The sequence below is a fragment of the Acinonyx jubatus genome, chromosome C2 (genome assembly GCF_027475565.1).
Source record: "Acinonyx jubatus isolate Ajub_Pintada_27869175 chromosome C2, VMU_Ajub_asm_v1.0, whole genome shotgun sequence".
NCBI lineage: Eukaryota > Metazoa > Chordata > Mammalia > Carnivora > Felidae > Acinonyx > Acinonyx jubatus.
This window is the reverse complement of record NC_069384.1, coordinates 69,559,749-69,579,071: the sequence shown is the minus strand read 5'-3', so window position 1 is coordinate 69,579,071 and position 19,323 is coordinate 69,559,749. Positions and strand designations below refer to the sequence as shown.

At 43.9% G+C, this 19,323-nt stretch overlaps 1 protein-coding gene across 8 annotated transcripts in view; it reads left to right on the top strand.

The window, feature by feature from the left end:
• The window catches only part of SLC12A8 (solute carrier family 12 member 8), a 139,338-nt gene that overhangs the window by 1,266 nt on the left and 118,749 nt on the right, over positions 1–19,323 (top strand). For all 8 annotated transcript variants that reach the window (XM_053220970.1, XM_053220971.1, XM_053220969.1 and 5 more), the window contains exon 2: positions 762–856. In XM_053220970.1, coding sequence (XP_053076945.1) covers positions 815–856 — 42 coding nt within the window. In that variant the 5' untranslated portion in view covers positions 762–814. The remainder of the gene's footprint in view (positions 1–761; positions 857–19,323) is intronic.

The window sequence follows — 19,323 nt, the reverse complement described above, 5'->3', positions numbered from 1 at the left end:
CCCTTCTCGCCTTCTCTGGCTGATGTCATTGATCGTGTTCTTCTCACATGACAAACTCTGCCCCCATACCCCCCTCTCATTCTCCCTTTTCTCCTTCCAAAATGTCGTGAGCCCTGTCTCTGTCCCATCCCCGTGCTAGGGAAAGGGGGCGAACAGGCAGGGCGCAAAGTCCCTGCTCCAGGGAAAGCTGGTTCCGGTACCAAGGGGAAGACTGCCCGTCTGAAGAGAACCAAGCTCTTATAATGATGCTCAGTCCTCTTTTGCTTACCTGCTGTCTCCACTCCCCTACCCTTTCTGGCCCTGCTCCAGAGGGGACCTTCAAAGAACCACCTAAACTCCTCTGTCTCCCTCCGCCCATGGACCAATCTGTATTCACTCACTACCTGCAACCAGTTCTAGGGAGCCAGTGCTGCCTTTGCTGTGGACAGAGGGGTTCACAAGGATGAGAGGGGAGTGTCAGACTGTGTCCTCTGGGGCTGGGTAAATTGGCAGCTGGCTCTGACCCCCATACTGAAGGAGCTCAGGGAAGAAAGCTCTGGGGGCAAGTGTGGCTCCAGGACAGCAAGGTGTGAGCACAGGGAGGTTCTGAAAGATGTGTGGAATAGATTTGGGTACCAAAGAGAGGAAAGGGGTGTTTCCAGATGAGGTAGAACAAGGTCCCTTCCTTGGTCAGGGCGGTGTGTGGTGTATGCAGGAAGGATGGATCCTACGGATGGAGGGAAGAAGAGCCAGCCTGACCAAAGATGGTGTTTACCTTCCAGAGGGGTCTCCCCACCCAGACCACCAGGACCCCATTTCCAGGAGAACAGCCCAGATGTCTCAAGTGCAGGAGCTCTTCCATGAGGCAGCCCAACAGGTAGGCTTGTGCCGTGGGGGGGGTCTGAGATCCAACAAGGGGCACCCAGACAAGAAGCTGAATGGAAACTTTATGGTAGACTATTTTAAAAGTAATTATCTCAGAAGTTTATTTTGGTATTCTCGCTTAATCAAGAAAATATTAAGCCAACGCTTAATCATCTGTGTGCAGAAAATCTTCTTTGGTATTATTTGTAGTGGGTTTTGAATCCTGAGCATTCCTTCTTGCCCCATGGAGGTTTTCCATGAACAGAGTGAGGACTCAGATAATATGAACTCCTTTTACGTTTGAATCAAACCCGTGCAAGAAGGTAAATTTATTTCTGAAAAACTCATATATGCTGAAGCCAAATGGATTTCTGGATTTCCTGATGTCTGCAGGTCTTTTTTTTTTTTTTTTCTTTCCCTGTTGATCATTAGTTGTAGTAAATATTCAACATAGCTATGGAACTGAAGGAGTTCTCTGCAGAAATACAGTTAATTCCTTTAAAAAATAAAAAGCCATGCTTAGGTGTTAATCAGGAAACTACCTGCAGTGGTCTTGCTGTTTAATGATCACTCAACCTTGAAGTTTTCACCATCCCTCGGATTTCTCTCATGCTTTGTAGAGAAGGGCAGGAGGGGTTCTGGCATTATAATGGGGTGTGGGGAATAAGCCTGCCATGAAGGGGGAGGATCAACTCAAGCCCTCAAACAATAGCAAGAGAGCAGGCTCTAGAACCTGGAGGTCTTGAGACAAAGGGCAGATGAGGCAGGAGGTGTTGTAAGTTGGTGGGGGAATCCAAACTGGCCAGTTACCCCATCTTCAGGTTCATGGGTACATGTGAAAAATGCAGCATGGTGGCTGACAGATGGTGAGTACTCAGCACAGGGTACTGCTCCTCTCCCCCTGGCAGGTCCAGGGCTGTACCCCACACCCTCGTACTTAGCTCCTGACATTCAACTCTGCCAGTTTTCATGCTGCTGAGAAGTGAGAGACTGGAGACTCTGCAGAATGCCTGCCCAGAGCTGTTCTTTCCTGGATGGAAAGGCCTGTGGCCATGCTCTTAGTGTGGCCGAGGACCATTAGAGAGACCTTGATTTGTCAGGGGCCTTCACATTTATTTAGCTTGACCAGCTTCTCATGTGTTTTCTTTAACTACGTAAGACTATATGTGAGTGTTAACACACTTCACATGTATTAGTGGACCACTTCTGAAATAATGGCTGCCATGTTGGGCATGAGAAAGATGCCTACACGAAAAATATGAGGCTCTTGTCCACAGGGATTCCAAGAAAAGAGACAAGATATTCTTGATTCATCTTTGTGAGAAGGATCTGTTGAAGCTCACCTGTACCCCTCTCTCCCCTGTTAAAAACCTTCAGTGGCTCCATGTGTCCACCACTCAGAGCTCAAACTCCTTAGCTTAGGTCCTGCACAGGCTGATCCTGCTGGAGTTTCAAGCCTGGTCCCTTGAATCTTCTTTGTGCCTCACATGCCAGCCAAAACTCACCATTCCCCAGGCTCTGTGCTTGTGTCTTTCCCCTTTGGTGGTCTTTGCTGATACTTCTCTCTTAACTGACTTGTCACTGGAACCCTCCAAGTACCTGAGGCAGTGCCTGGCATTTAAGTGGATGATGAATGTTAGTTGGTTGATCAAATAAACAAGCAGTAGATGCCCACAATGCAAATTAAATTGTCATAAGTGCACCAAGAGAGAGTTCTTTTTATTTTTATTTACTTATTTATAATATTTTAATGCTTATTTACTTTTTGGGAGAGAGAGAAAGAGAGAGAGAGGGAGAGAGAGGGAGAGGGGGAGGGGACAGAGAGAGAGGGAGACACAGAATCTGAAGCAGGCTTCAGGCCCTGAACTCTCAGCACCAAGCCTGATGCGGGGCTTGAACTCACAAACCACGAGATCATAACCTGAGCCGAAGTTGGATGCTCAACCAACTGAGCCACCCAGGTGCCCCCAAAGAGTTGCTTTTAAAAATGTGGTAGATACAAAGGGCTTTGTATTCCCTCTCTCCATCTCCCTCTCCCTCAATCTTCAAATATTGAGGGACTGGACAGTGTTCAGTGTCAAGGCCTTTGGTGTTCACTTGATGCTTGAAATTCATCCTTTTTCTCTGTCTCCGTTGCACTGTCTTGTCCTGAGCACCATTTCTGAATTGGATTATTCATACTCTCCTAACCTCTTTCTCCACATTGCTCCTTTCTACAGCAGAAATCTATACATTCAACTGCTTTGCTAAAAGCCTTTCAATGGCTTCTTACTGCCTTCAGAATTCAGCTCAAACTCTTGGCCCCCAAAGCCTTCCATGATCTGACTCTGCTCCAGGCACATGCTCTATCACTGCATTTACTGTGTAGCATTGAAACAAGCTGTTCCTTTCCTATCTCCCTTATGGTTGTGAACCCCTGATTCATTGTTGCATCCTCAATACCTGTCATTAGTGTTTAGCATATAGAAAATGTTCAGTTAGTGCTGGTTCTACTTAACTGAACTGAGCTCACTAGAGATTGAGGGAGCTGCCATCTGCATTAGGTGTCGAAGTATTGGTGGCAGAACATATATGGTGAAGCCAGGTAACACATCCCAGGCTGAACAGGTAGGAAAATGATACTATCGATTGGTGGGTGCTTATTATGTAATGAACATTTCATATGCATTACTTAATTTAATCTTCATAACACATTCTGGAAGAAATATGATTATTTTGGTTTGACAGATGAGAAAAACAGAGGTACTTAGAACCCAAGCGTGCTTATTGCCGAGGCCTTTCTTCTCTTTGCCTCTTGCCCTAGCGGTGAAACAGAGCCACTCAGATGGCAAACCAGAGGCCTGTGTGGAGAGCAGGTAGCCGGTTGGGTAGCTAACATGTGAAGCTGAACTCTGGGAGTGGCTGGCCCTCCAAGTTTCCTATGAACCTTTTTCTACCTTCACTCCAGCCTTGGTAGTCAGGAATTCTGCTAGCAGCTTTGGAGTTTGAAGGACAGAGGAATAAGAAGGCAACATCCTGTGCCAAATCCTTCAGTTCAGATCTGCTCTTCTCTTGGTCATTGTGACTAGAAAGTAGCTCTTAGGATATTTGGCCACAGTGGGGATGCTTGTGAGTTAGGTGGAGAGGTGAATTAGTGGACTCTTAGTTTTACTTTAATTATCTCAAGACCAGGTGGTATAGCTGTGTGTGTGAGTGTGTGTGTGTGTGTGTGTGTGTGTGTGTGTGTGTGTGTTGGTCAGTAGTAAGTGGACCAGCTGGGACCTGAAGCTGTAGATCAAGTTAATAGTATGGCGTTCAAGCATACATGGGCTGCCTGGATTCAAGTACTGACTAATACTTTGTGATTTGTGACCTTGGACAAGTTACTTAGCTAAGTCTCTGTTTCCTCACCTATAAAATGGCTACAATAAAGAGAGTTACAAAGATTAAAAGAGATAATTCATGTAAATATTTAGTGTAGTGCTTGGTTCAATAGTGAGCAGCCAGTGAATGTTGGCTAATAATAAAACTAGGGTGAGGAGTATGTATTTGTTCCAGAATGTAGTGATAATAAGTAATCAGAAGGTTCAGTTGGGGAATTAATGCAGAACTCAGCACAGCAAAGACTTGAATCCCAAACCCAGAATTATTCCAGTGGCTGAAACCAGAATGTGGGGCATTGTCCAGGATAGCCGGCTGGGTGGGCTGGGTGAGCTGAGGAAGATGGGACACTTTCTAGACCCAGATGGGTGTGGAGTGGCTTGAGATTGTGTGTGAGTATGTGTGTATGGGTGCATGTTTGGGAACCTACTGAATCTCTGGCAGGTACAGGTCTTGTTCTGGCAACCTCTGTCCTCAGGTGCTTCACTAACATGACTTGAACCTGAGAAGCTGGGTTCTAAATTCTGACTTTGTCACTGGTTGTGCTGGACCTTTGGGCAAGTTATTCAGGGCTCCAAGTCTGCTTCCACAACTGTGAGATGGGGTGGGAATACCTGATTTTCAAGGCTTTTATGCCATATGTGGAAAGATCTGGCCCAGAGCCCGTCACATGGTGAGCACTAAATACAGTGTGTGTTCAGTGACTGGATGAAGCAGATTTCACACTGAAACCCAGTAGAGTACACTGTTTGTGAAACATGGGCCTGGGAAGTTAAGGAACAGCTGGAGCCAGAGGGAGGAGAATGGAAGGCTAAAAACCATATATTCTATGCTTGTCTCTGCCAGTCCCTGGACAGAGAGGACTGTGGTGGACATGATAGGTCAGGAAGATTAAGCTGGCAGGAGAAAGCAGGTGGCCTGAGACAGGGAGAGATAGCAAATAGACATGCTCAGTGAGGTCTGAAGTCCAGCAGGATCAAAAGCTTTTAGCATCGGGAATAGTGAGAATATTGAGCTCAGCTTACCGTGGATTTATTGAGTGCATATTATTGCCAGGATCTCCAGTAATAGCTATTGCTGGAGATGTTAAAACTGAAATCCCTTAACTGCTATGGAATAAGGAATGCCTCCAATGAATCTGAGGTTCTTGTCTTCCTTCTCCCAGCGTTAGATGGTCTCCAGAGAAACTTAAAGGGGACCTGTGTTACGCTATGGGATGCAAACAAGTCACCAAACGCTGCAGATTAGCTTGTATGAGTGACTTGTGTTCTTTCCTCCCCATCTAGCTTTCTTCCAAGAGATTTGGCTCCTGTAGGAATAGTCTATGAGGACCCTTCTTTAGGAAATCTGGTTGCTAAAGTCTGGCTGACCTGAGGCAGATGGTCAGTTGGGGAATTAATGCAGAACTCAGCACAGCAAAGTTGGAAAAGAGCCTGATGATGACCCAGGAAGTAGGTGCCCTGGTAGAGTCATGGCATCTGGCCTATGTGTAGGAGGAGGTGTTTCCAAGTTGACTTCCGGGGGGTGAGCCGTGTCTGACCCTGAACATGCCCCACCCAGCATTGCTTGACTTCCTTGCCCTCCCTTTCCTTTCTCTATCCTCTCATCCTGTGCTCTCTCCCTGTTTTCTCTGCCTCAATTCAGTGGCGTACCCAGGTTAGCTTAGGATGGTAAGGGTAAAAAAGAGAGTGTGGTCATATTGTGGGACACTGGAGAGCAATGAGGTAGCACCAACAAGAGAGGCAGATAGAAGCAAACATTTTAAGAAGCAGAGGGGTTCTCAGAGACCGCTGGCCCAGTCCCCTTCCTCAGCATGTCAAGAAACAAGGCCAAAGGTGTTGAATGACTTGTCAGAAGACATGTGCAACGAGTGGCAGAGATAGGCTAGAACCATAAGTGCTAACCCATACCACAGCTCTGGATTTAGCGTGATGCATCCTGTCTTTAGGTTATAGTATAATTTTGAGCATTGGTGTCAGGCTTCATTGCAAAAGCTTTGCTTTGGTTTTCTGTGCCCCCATCAGCCAGTGTACAGTGAAGAACTGGCTTGTGTTTTTGCCATGTGTTTACCAGGCCTGTTTTGGAATCTTTAAAACACCAATATTCAGAGTGAGCCTTGGGAGACACATGTGAGGTTCTAGGGTATTGCTTTGTTAGTATGTAGAGAAATGAATATAACTAAGGAGAAAGGAAAAGGGAACTTAAGACAAAACTGCTCTGTTCGCCCCTCCTTTTACGGATAAAGAAACTGAGGCCCCAAATAGTTCGGCAGAAGAGAAGGGCTCACATCAGGGGTCTTGGGGGTCCTTGGAGCCATGACCCCTCTTGCCCTCCCAGTTTTTGTAGAGCATGAAGCTTGTCTGATTTTAGACATTGTCTTAAGATACGAATCACAAATACAAAATTAGGTATAATCTTTGGAAGGGACTCCATGCACATGAAGCCTTGAAGCTTCAGCTGGTAGCTTCACTGCCAAGCCACCAAAGGTACCCAGACAGAATTAACTTTTGGAGATGGCAGAAGAAAAGAGGCTCACAGTCCTGGAATCTGGGAGAGAAGAAGGGACAGAACTGGTTCTCAGTGTTGAGTCTGAGGCTTTCATGTGGGCACTGTCACCCTTCCTGCTCTCTCCTCTTTGTTGCTCTCTCTTTCCATTTTATAGCTCTGTTTGCTACTTAGCCTAGAAGGTCAACCCCCAAAATGACATTTGAGCCAAAAAAGCTGCATATTTGTACAAAGGGGAATGGAGACATTTTATGAATGAAGGTTCCCTAGAGACTGTGATGGAAGTGATTCTTCACTGAAATGAATTAAGTACAATCCTGTCTCATTTGTACCCACAGAATCTTCATTTATGGAGGGGATTGAGTGATGACATGAAGAGGTCAATAACATTGAAATTTTACTATTTTCATTTCCCAAAAGAAGGAGGTGAGGATCCCATGCCATGCATGGCCACAGGGGAAGCATCAGGCTTTGGCTAGGAGGCAGAAGCAGGAGCTAGGGGAGAGCCTGGACCACAGCCTTTTTCATGGGAAAATCAGGGCAAGGCAGTTTAGGATTGGCTAGTTGAAATACTTCTGGTGGGCTTTGGGCTATGGGGTGTTCTCTAGTTGCCTAGTGCCTGGCCCTGGGGTGGGTTAGGCCAGGGGAAATATTCACTTGGTGTATGAAGGTTAGATAAAAAGGGGTGATTTGGGAGACAGACTCAGAGTTGGTTGGTTTGCATAGGAAAGGCATGCTCCTGGCCAGCCCTCTGCTATCTCTAAGAATTGGTCAGCCCTGGGAGGGTCAATCTTTCCTCGGTCAGCAAGATTTTTAAGATGTTATAATGTCATAAGATATAGGAAAGGAAAAAGATGATTCCTACATTCTGCCTAGCTGTGAATGGACAGACTAGGAGACTTTAAAACTTCTTACTTCCTTAGGGTACATTTTATTCATGGCCAGATATGGAAAAAACACAGTCCTTGTCATCTTTTAATAGGCGGGGGCTTGTAAGGAGAATCCTACTAACTCTGAAATACTATTCTTGTAATTTGAGTAAGGTGCCACTAGGTGGTGCTTACTCCCTGGTGTGGCCTGATTGAACATCGTGACTTCCTATGGGGTGGATATTTTTCCATTAATTTTATCCTTTCTCTAACAAAATATATCTCTTCAGGATAACAGTTGAAACACCAGATACTTCTACATTCACAGAACAGTATTAAATAATTGTAGTAAGATTTAAAGAAATATACATACCCGAGTATAATTCAATATCTCTTTCTGCTCCTCAATCATTACCGAGTGTAACTGAAACTAATTCTTAATTTTTTTCTTTCTGAGTTTTAATACCTAATCAAGGGACTATGGTGATTATGGATTTAATACCTAATCAAAGGACTATGGTGGTATGGTTTAGAATAGTTTGACAAAATTCTTCAGAGGTGGCACCTATATAGTCTCTGATGCATTTCCAAGAAAATAATGCTTGGCATTTCTATTTCTCAGGAGAAAGGTCCTATTTTCATTTCTTTTGTTCTTATTTTGGTGTGTGCATGTTTTTTTTCTTTACAGGCATAAAGAGAAAAATATAGTGGTGTAAAAACCCCTGGTCTGTGAAAAAAAACCTGTGATGTTCTTTACTAAACAGTCCCTGTCAGCAGTTACAGGACTTAGGTGCTTTCTGATAAACGGGAGGCACTGGTGGCCTTAGCAACCCTCACTCTGGCAAAAATAGTTATGTCTGGTGCAGGTGATAAATTTGCTCTAATGTGAATCCCAGTGTCTGTAAAATTTAACCTAAAACAGAAAGCCATGTCTCATTTTGAGTAAGCTTCATTTTTTATTTTAGGCAGTTACAGTAAAGAACAACACATAGCAAAACCACATTATAATTTCTCTTAAAAGATACACAGATTTTAAGAACAGACATCAATTTTACAAAAGACTTCACTCTAAGTATCCTGTCCATCTGACACATTTAAAATGTGACTCAGAGGCACCTTGGTGGCTGGATTCGTTGTCTGATTCTTGATTTTGGCTCAGGTCATGATCCCAGGGTTGTGGGATTGAGTCCTGTGTCGGGTTCCATGCTGACAGTGTGGAACCTGCTCTGGATTCTCTCTCTGCCCCTCCCCTGCTCTCTCTCAAAATAATTAAATAAACATTACAAAAATATGAATAAATAAATAAAATGTGATTCAAACCACAGGTATCTTTTGGTGCTGCAAAAAATGAGGTTGAGTTAAAAACAGGATTATTGGGGAACCTGGGTGGCTCAGTGGTTAAGGGTCCAATTCTTGATTTTGGCTCAGGTCATGAGCTCACTGTTCATGAGATGGAGCCCCACGTGGGGCTCTGTACTGACAGTGTGGAACCTGCCTGGGATTCTCTCTCTCTCACCCTCTCTCTCTGCCCCTCGCCCGCTCGCTCACACACGTGTGCATGTGTGCGCTTTCTCTCTCTCTCAAAAATAAATAAACATAAATAAAGTATAGGAAATTTACCTGGGTGGCTCAGTCAGTTAAGCACCCACCTGGCTCAGGTCATAATCTTATGGTTGGTGAGTTTGAGCCCTGCGTCAGGCTCTGTGCTGACAGCTCAGAGCCTGGAGCCTGCTTCAGATTCTGGGTCTCCCTCTCTCTCTGCCCTCCCCTGCTCTCTCTCTCTCTCTCTCTCAAAAATAAATAAACATTAAAAAAAATTTTTTTAAATATCAGAAATTTAACTAAATCCCCATGAACTAACAGATTAGACTATAGAAGGCCAATTATGAGATTTCTTTCTTTCACTCTTCTCCCTACATTTTCTCTATCCATCTATATCTCAGTTCCCTAAACAGCCTTAATATCCAGTCAAGTGTAAGTAAAGAACTATGTATGACACTTTCTGCAAAGGAGATTTACTGTTGTTTAAGAACAACAAGGGGTGCCTGGGTGGCTCAGTTGGTTAAGCGTCTGACTCTTGATTTCTGCTCAAGTCATGATCTCACAGTTTGTGAGATTGAGTCCTGTGCTGGGCTCTGTGCTGACAGTGAGGAACCTGATGGGGATTCTCTCTCTCCCTCTTTATACTTGTGCACACACACTCTCTCTCAAAATAAATAAGTAAACATTTTTTAAAAAGTACTGCATGCATGTAATAAGAAAACAATTCAAACAATAGAGAATGATATAAAAAGTTAAAAGTCTTCTGCCCTTCTTCCTTCACCCACACTTTCCAGAGGCATCCACTGCTTATGCTTATGGTTTCTCATTTTTATTTTCCATGGTGGTTATCATTGTACCTTTAAGTAATATATTTATACCTTAATTTCTTGACCAAGTTATCAGTTTATTAAAATTTTTTTTTTAATGTTTATTTTTGAGAAAGAGACAGAGCATGAGTGGGGGAGTGGTAGAGAGAGAAGGAGACACAGAATCTGAGGCAGGCTCCAGGTTCTGAGCTGTCAGCACAGAGCCCGATGCAGGGCTCAAACTCATGAGCCATGAGATCATGACCTGAGCCGAAGTCAGACACTTAATCGACTGAGCCACCCAGGCGCCCCAAGTTATCAATTTATTAATCATTTACTTATTGCTTCCTGATCTAACAAAAAGAAGGCATTGGAACATTTATTCTTCCATCCCTTTACCCCATTTCCTTTCTAATTTTTTGTTAGTTGGATTATTATTTTTACACTGTCAAGGTTTATAAAATTTATATATTTCTTCCTGTAATTATAATGAACATTTCCACATTTGCTATAGTTGGTTATAAAAATTTTAAACCTAGAAATGGCATTTACGGGGCAACTGGGTGGCTCAGTTAGTTAAGTGCCCGACTTCAGCTCAGGTCATGATTTCACATTTCGTGAGTTTGTCCCCCCTCCCCCACCCTCGCCCGTGGGACTCACTGCTGTCAGTGCAGACCCAGCCTCTGTTTCCCTCTCTTTGCCCCTTCCCGGCTTGTGCACGCGCTCTGTCTCTCTCTCTCTCTCTCTGTCTCTCTCAAAAATAAGTAAACATTAAAAAAATTTAGAATGGCATTTACAATAGTGAGGGGTGTGTGTATGTTTAACTGGATAACCAAGTGATATTCTTGGACTCATGGAGAAGAAAACACGATATTAAGTTATTAAAGCTTTGCTGCCTCTGAGCAACAGGGTCTTCATTTCTTTCAAGTTTCCTTTCATTCTCTTGGCCCTGTGTGGCTACAGCTGTTTCTTATATAGTATGTCACTCTGTTTTGTAATTCTCTTTTCTTCTGGGGGACGGTAATTTTTTTCACGTAGGGATCAGTGGTACTAATTACTCTTTCCTTGTCTAAGTATAGAACTGTGGGAGGCCAAATTGTTTGCATGTATTTCAAAAACATTTTCCAACAGATTGAACGCAGAAGTAGATATGAGAATCCAGCTGTGTTGTGTCAGACAAGACATTAAGATGATAGGCAAAATGTATAACAAGTCCTCTTTTTGTTAAACTTTTTTGTTTTGGAAAGTAGTTATTTTTGATGAGAGTAGGTAATTTATTTTAACAGATAGTGAGCTTATTATTACTGTTATATTGAAATGATTAATAAATATTTAAAAATATCTTCCTGTAAGTTTCCAATATGGTAAACGTTGATAGATATAACACACCTAAACAAAAAGCTCTCTCTGGAGTCCTTGATAATTTTTAAGAATGTAAAGGGGCCTTGAGACCAAAAAGTTTGAGAACGGCTGTTCTAGGGATTAAGTGTACAAATCAAACTTTTCACGGTTTATTTAGAGTTAAGACTGTACCATGTCAATGTAAAATGTAGGAACTTGGCAAGCACCTAGGTCTTTTACCAACCCTGTCTTCAATATTGTAAGTGCCATACACATGTTACTTCCATACACACGACAAAGGCTTCAAGATAAAGTCATGGCCAGTGATTGCCCTGTCTGTGTCCACGCCCAGGGATGGCCAGCTCTGCACTTGGAGCTTCTCAGGTGCTTTGGAAGGCAACCTTTCTCTCAGCTGCCCTGCTTCTCCTTCTTTTGCTTCTTCTTACCCCTCTAAGCCCATCTGTAGAATTTCCTCAAATGTCTAATCTGCTGCTGGCACTTGTTTCTTTTCCCCTTCTAGTTATAAGTATAGTTTACACTTAAAAAAAAAAACACAACACATCTTTTCTGTCATTTTCATGGTAATTTGGAAGGCACAGCAATGCTTTATCTGCCATTTTGAAAGAGGTGTCTAATGTTACTTTCTAAAGCACATTTATTCATTCATTCATTCATTCATTCATTCATTCAGCTAACTCACATGTAGTAAAAATCTGTTTCATGTTGGGCACAAGAATATACAAGCTATTTTTTTTTATAAGTATCTGGGCTCCTCGTATAAATATAGCTTTTGTTGAACTTACTATTTATTTATTTTTAAACTTTAACATTTTGATAAAATTTCATAGTCATAGAAAGTTGCAGTAGCACAAAGAATGCTCATATACTCGACTCAGATTTCACCAGTTGTTAACATTTTGTCCTTTTGCTTTATCATTAGTATGCCCTCTGTTTCTATTCCATTTATGTATGTATATATATATATATATGTATATATATATATATATACATATATATATATGTCTACATATTCTAATATATATTATATTCTATATTTTTCCCTAAACCATTTGCGAGTAATTTGTATACACCATGTACCTCTATCCATGAATTCTTCAGTGTGTGTTTCCTAAGAACAAGAATTTTCTTTTGCCTAACCACAGTCTATTTATCAAGATCAGGAAATGTAATATTGGTAATCCTATTATCTAATCCATCATTCCACATTCCAGCATTCCAGTTTTGCCAGTTATCCCCCTAATATCCTATAACATTTCTTCCCTGGCCCAGAGTCTAGTCCAGGATTACACGTTGCACGTAGTTGCCACGTCTCTACCTTTTTTTAAAATAATTTTTTTTATTAAGTTTATTTATTTTGAGAGAAGGTGAGGAGGGGCAGAAAGAGTGGGAGAGAGAGAGAATCCCAAGCAGGCTCCACACTGTCAGTGCAGAGACTGACGTGGGGCTCAAACTCACAAACTGCGATGGGGCTCAAACTCACAAGCTGAGATCATGACCTGAGCCCAAATCAAGAGCCGAATGCTCAACCAACTGAGCTACCCAGGCACCCATACTATTCTTTAATCTAGAACTGTTACTTAGACTTTCTTGGTCTTTCATGACCTTGACATTTTTTGAAGAACACAAGTCAGTTATTTTGTAGAACATCTCTCACTTTGAGACATGACCCCTCACAATAGGATATAGGTTTTGTATTTTTGGCAGGAATGTTCTAGAGTGATAGTTGTGTTCCTCTCTAAGATGTACAGGACTTCTGTTCGTCTCATTTTTGGTGATGTTCACTTTGGTTACTTATTTAAAGTGGTGTCTGCTAAGTTAATCCACTCTAAAGTTACTGATTTTCCTTTTGTAATTAATAAACAATTTGTTGGGGACACTTTGAGACTGTGGAAATATCCTGTTCCTCATTAGTCTTTTACCCACTGGCATCGGTATCCATGGCTGATTCTCTTTTTTTTTTTAAGTTTATTTCTTTATTTTGGGAGAGAGAGAGCATGCACATGCATGTATGAGTGGAAGAGGGGCAGAGAGTGGGAGAGAGAGAGAATCCCAAGCAGGCTCTGTGCTGTCAACATAGAGCTGGAAGCAGGGCTTGATCTCACAAACCGTGAGATCATGACCAGAGCTGAAATCAAGAGTCAGACATTTAACTGACTGAGCCACCCAGGCACCCCAGTCATGGATGATTCTTGACAGAATCAGTTGTCACTGTCATGATTACAAAATGGTGACATTTCTAATGCCATCACTCCTTCTACAGATGCCAGTCTTCTACTGTAATGAAGGACTTTCCCTTCTTCCTCATATTTTAATTTATTCATTTATTTACATCTGCATGGACTCAGATTCTTATTTTATTACATAAATATTCTCCTGCTGTTATTATTTTGATGCTCAAATTATTCCCGAGTTGGCCAGTTCCCTTCAGGCTAGTTCCTATGTCCTTTTAACATATCCTTTCTTTTTAATCGCTTTCTTGCTTTCTGGCACAAAATATTCCAGGCTCATTTTGTACTTTCTCTTTCCTAGCCTTGAATCAACCATTTCTCCAAAGAGTCTTGGTTACTTAAAGCAAGGAATGGGGGGCACCTGAGGGGCTCAGTCAGTTGAGCATTCGACTTTGGCTCAGGTCATGATGTCGTGGTTTGTGAGTTTGAGCCCCACATTGGGCTTGCTCTGTCAATGCAGAGCCCAATTAGGATCCTCTGTCACCTTCCCTCCACCCCTCCCTGACTTGTGGTCTCTCAAAAATAAATAAATAGTTTTTTAAAAAATAAAAAAAAAATTTAAAAATTAAAAAAAAAGAAAGTGAGGAATGGTATTTAAAGACCAAGATCTGGGTGCTAGGTATGTTCATTGCTACTGGGGTGTTTCTGCTTATAGAGCCTTCAGGTGGACAGAGAGAAGGAATACATGCGCGCACACACACACACACACACACACACACACACACACACACACATCCAGCTCTATATTTTTCTATCTATATTAAAAACCACAAATTCAAACTGATACTTCTCATTCCAGTCCATCACCCAGGGTTCATTCTTCTGTTCATTCCTCTTTCTTTTGTTGTAATTCCCTTCTTCAACCGTGAGAAACTTAACTCCCATATATATTTACTTATTTGCTCAACCCTACAATTCATAGAAAGTAGATTCAGAATCGAATCTAGTTGTCAGAAACAACCTTTGTATCTAGAATTTAATATTTGTACTTATTTTTGTCTTTAGACTGAGAGCACATAGTCAAAGTTATTCTGGTGAGTTTCTTTCCCACCTTCAGCGTGGTTACGTTCCTTGCCTGAAATACAGTCAGGCTAACTTATTTCTCTGCGTTCTAATTTTTCTCTCATCCTTATTGATTTGATTTGATTTGATTTGATTTTGAGTATGTAAAACATTAACGTGATTCCAAATGTCAGAACTACTTATCACATAACAATTCTTAAATAGGTATAATATCTGTTGATCCACTGATGTCCTCAAGAATAAACCTTTTGCAGTTAATATTTAGCTGGTTTGCCTATTACTGAGGGAGGGCGTTAGGACCCATGTTGCTCTGTGATGTTAAACTCAAGTAGATTTTCTAGTGGCGGCCTGAGTCCTGCAAGAAAGGCTCTGCCCTTTTGCCAAGGAGGCTGGGAAGGGCAAGGGAAGCTCCTGTTAAGTGGCCATGGCATTGCTGCTGTGGGCTCCTGCCATTTGTGGGATGGTATCAGGTGTCCCAGGCACTGTGCCTTTGGGCTCTGAGTTCAGCGGGCAGAAGTGGCTATTCTGGGGAAGAATCTGCCATGTGGTTCTAGGAGGCAGAACCACCAGCATCAGTGTTTTCATGGCATATGAGGGTCTTGCTCCTCCTGGGGCTGTGCAGTTGTGGGACCAGGTTGTGCCTTTGGAGATTATCAGCCTTGGACAAGGATTAGGATGCACAGGCATGGAAAAACCACAGATCAAGCTTGCAGAAACTACTGTATATAGACTCTGGCTTTCAAACCAGTTCTGTGGCAGAGGAGACCCACATTACCACGAAGATCTCGCGTTTCTAGCAATGCTTAAATCAATATTGACCAAGGGTGCTGCCCAGATTCGAATCCAGGGAAATCAGACTTTGACCACTCCATGTGGATCCTGCCCTCCCCTGCTGCAGAGCCATTTCCATTTCTAGCATCAGTTGGGCTGACAGAACACTCACTGGGTGTCCATTCTAGAACTAGTGCAGTACAGAAAGGGGCTAATTTTTTCAATGCTGGTCCTGGGCGTGGGTTCGGAAGGCAGCTTTCAGGGCTGAGCTACGGAGTGAGGATTTACCCAAAACATGAGGACAAGTTAGGTGGGGAAAATGGAAAATACATGGTCAGTAAGACCTCTTTTCTAACTCTTCTTTCTGACTTCCCTGAGGTGACCTTCACCCACATTTAAAATTGCCTGTCGTGCCTCATGCTTGCAAAAGCTGTCACAATTATCATCACATCTGAACTGCACAGAACCCCTACAAAGCAAGTATGTGGCTGTCTGCATCTCAAACATGTACCACAGGTGGGCCCCGGCCCCTGGAGCCCCTGCCCAGCTCCTGCACGTGGCGGTGCCTGTTCCGAGCCGTAGGAGGGGGACTGCGTCTTCACATTTCAGCAGCTTGGCATATTCTCTGATGTGTAATTAATAAATAATTAGCTTTCTGAAAGCAAACTTCTGGCTCATGTGTGTATATTCCAGGCATAATCAGTCTCTGTGGGGAAGGGACAGGCTGTGTCTTGCTCTGACCCTCTCCTGACCTGAGTGGGCAGAAGTAGTTTCTCACCTGGTTTCTTTTCCTCCAGCTGCCATTAGAGAGAAAAGGTACCATCTCACATGTCATGTGTGTTCCTTAAGGCCTGGCAGGTGGTCTGCTGGCGGTGGCTGCAAAAGGCTCCTGGGCGTGAGCACATATCATTGCCTACCACAGAACTTTTCTCTCTCACTCCTCTCAGTTTACTGGGTGCAGGAAGCTGAGTGTTTCCTTCTCTGGGCACATTTCATGTACAATTTTCCTGCCTTTCTAGATACCCTGCTCAAGTCTAGAGATTCTCTAGTCACAGGAGAAAACTTCTATCTCTGAACTACAGTACCCAGCACACAGGCATGGTGTTTCCAGTGTGGGGTGCAGGCCCCTGGGTTCTGAGGACAAACCCTGGCTTCTCTCTAGTCCTGGGAGCTGGGGAAGGAAAACCCTTGCCACAAGCATGAAGGTAGATGTGCCCCCTGGAATCTGCCAAACTTGTTCTAGCAGGCTGAGGGTCCTCAAGACAGAGAGAAACTCATCTTTGAGCTTGGGTGGCTTTTTTTTTTTTAAGTTTATTTATTTTTTAGAGAGAGAGACATTGAGGGATGGGCAGGGAGAGAGGAGAGAGAGAGAATCCCAAGCAGGCTCCCTGCTGTCAGTGCAGAGCCCGACATGGGGTTTGCATTCACAAACTGTGAGATCATGACGTGAGCCAAAGTCAAGAGTTGGACGCTTAACCAACTGAGCCACCCAGGTGCCCCTTAAGCATGCTTATGGTGCCCATTCTGAGGGGTTTAGTTTCTCACTCTTTTTTGTCTTATTTCTTAGTGTCCACCTCTGCTTCCCAGTAGGCTCCACATCAGATACTGCCACTTCCCTTCCTCACAGCCTGTTATGTCATGGAATGTGGAATGAGACTTATATTATTCTGGAATTGATGCCTGGGGCCCAGATCTGAGGACGATGAGGTTCTAGGAGAGTTATCAATAGCTGGGACCAGACCTCTCCCCTGGATAGTTCCCCGAGATAGCTTAGAACTGGAGCTGCTCAAAAGTGAGCCAGGCAGCCCTGGCTGTCATGATGCACCTTGGCCCAGCCTGGTCATAGCATCTGGCTGTCTCAGGTGATGGTTGGGATTTAGGCTGTCACCTGTGTCACTCACAGTGGGAAGAAATGGGGAAGACTGTTGTCTTCCTGCAGAGACCTGTAAAGACTGAGTGGAATTCCCAGTGTGTTCTTTTCACCTGTTTCCAGGGGGACATTGGCAGCATAGTGGTTGAACACTTCTCTACAGCTCTGAGCGATGTCAGTAGCCCCCAGGGATTGAACCCCTTGAGCCAGAGTGAAGATGTGATTCTGAGGAGTGATAGTGACCTGCCTCCAAATCAGTGGCATTTCTTTTCTCAGTAGACAAAGCCATAGACAGAGTATCTTTTGCATATGGTACCACCAACTGCAGCTTGAATGGGCCTGGTCCTGGCTGTGGATTGGTATCCAGTGTCCTGGGCAGGGAGCCCCTCCATTCAGTCTGGTGAGCTGTGACATTTCCCCTCCCTAACCAGGCCCAGCTTGCTGGAGCCTGGCTAATCTCACACCTTCTCCACTGGGCACATGGTGCCAGAGCCCCAGCCTGATGAATACAATGAGCCCTTCCTAAGTCTCTTCCAGGAAGCCAGATACCTAGCTAGCCCATCCTCAGGAATCTGCAGCGTGGGCGGATTGCAGCTCTGCCCAGATTGCTAGAAGACAGGATTGCTTTTCAGTCTGCCTCCCAGCTCAGCTCCGTAAGGAAATCTATTTCCCCCCTGATCATGGACCTGCCTGTGCCAGTCTTGCAAGTGAAAAAAAAAAGCCAGTCTACAGAGAGAACAAATCTGTTCTTCTATTGAACTTCAGTTTGTAGAGGAGAATACTTTTTTTCTAAACCTGCTCATGATTCTCTACTGTGACTCTGGAGGGTCTAGAGACTGTCCTTTTTTCTTTCCTCCACGAAAGAGGACTGTGTGAGGAGCAAGTTTCTGTTTCCCTTCCTTAGCACCTATGTCCCCTGGAAGGGGTTTTCAAACTAAGTGAATCCTCAGCATCTGAAATGGTTAAAAGAGCGGTTCAGGGATGGGGACCATAGAGGCCCACCTGCTTGCTCGTTTCACCCACCCTGCACCCACTGCCCTCCCACTTAGAACTCACTCCTCGTAACCCTCTACCCCCCAGGGTCTTGCAAACTGAGACTGACCGCGTGGTGTCCTATGGGGTTGTTTCATTTTGCCAACTGAATGGAGACACCAGGAACAGCCTGAAGCTTTCTAGCCTTACCCAGACGGTGGTCAACGTCACTCCTGCCTCTACCAAAACCAAAATGAAAGTGGGGTGGGCAAGACCCCTTGAGACAGGGTTGAGACTGGGCATTCCTTGCATCCTCCAAGTCTGGAAGGAAGCTGAAAGTCTCAGAAGGCCCTCACAAACCAAATGCTTACACTTGGAAATTTTGATTCTTTTGTTCTAAAAAAGTCATTCCAAATGGAATTGCTGACAAATCTGAGGTCAAACTTATTGAAAGTTAGTTAGTTAGCAAACTGCCCCATCCTAAGCTGAGCCTACAGTAAGTTCTGAGATGCATGGGTTTCTGTCTGCCCTTACTCTGAGGATGAGGCCTGTGGCATCTGACACCCTACAGGTGTTCATCTGGACCTTGGCAACACCTCACAGCCTTCCACAGGGGCCCAGCTGGCTTCTGCAAACAACATGACCTTTCCTTTAGCTATCTAACTGTTAGTGACATCTGGGAACTCTTGGCTAATTTTTTGGCACACAGCCGTTGGGGCCACCCATGTGGATCTCTACAGCATCTTAGACAAATTGGACATGAAAGACAAGACTTGGTCCATGACATGGCAGCAGGACCTCCCTGCAAATGGTTCCAGATAAAATGACAAATTTCTCCAAGTCATTCATCTCACCGCTCTGGTAGACAGCCTTGTGTCCAGTGTGAGCATGGCGCTTAGCCCAGGGCCACCGCAGAAGCCCCCGCTGTTGTTGTTCCCCACTGTACCACCCAACTTGCTCTGGCATAGTAGCTCAGAGGGTGAATAATAAAACTACTTTTCTGGATTTTTAAAAATTTATTTTATTTTATATTTTTAAATGTTTATTTTTGAGAAAGAGAGACAGAGTGTGAGTGGGGCAGGGGCAGAGAGAGAGGGAGACACAGAATCTGAAGCAGGCTCCAGGCTCTGAGCTGTCAGCACGAAGCCCGATGCAGGGCTCAAACCCACAAA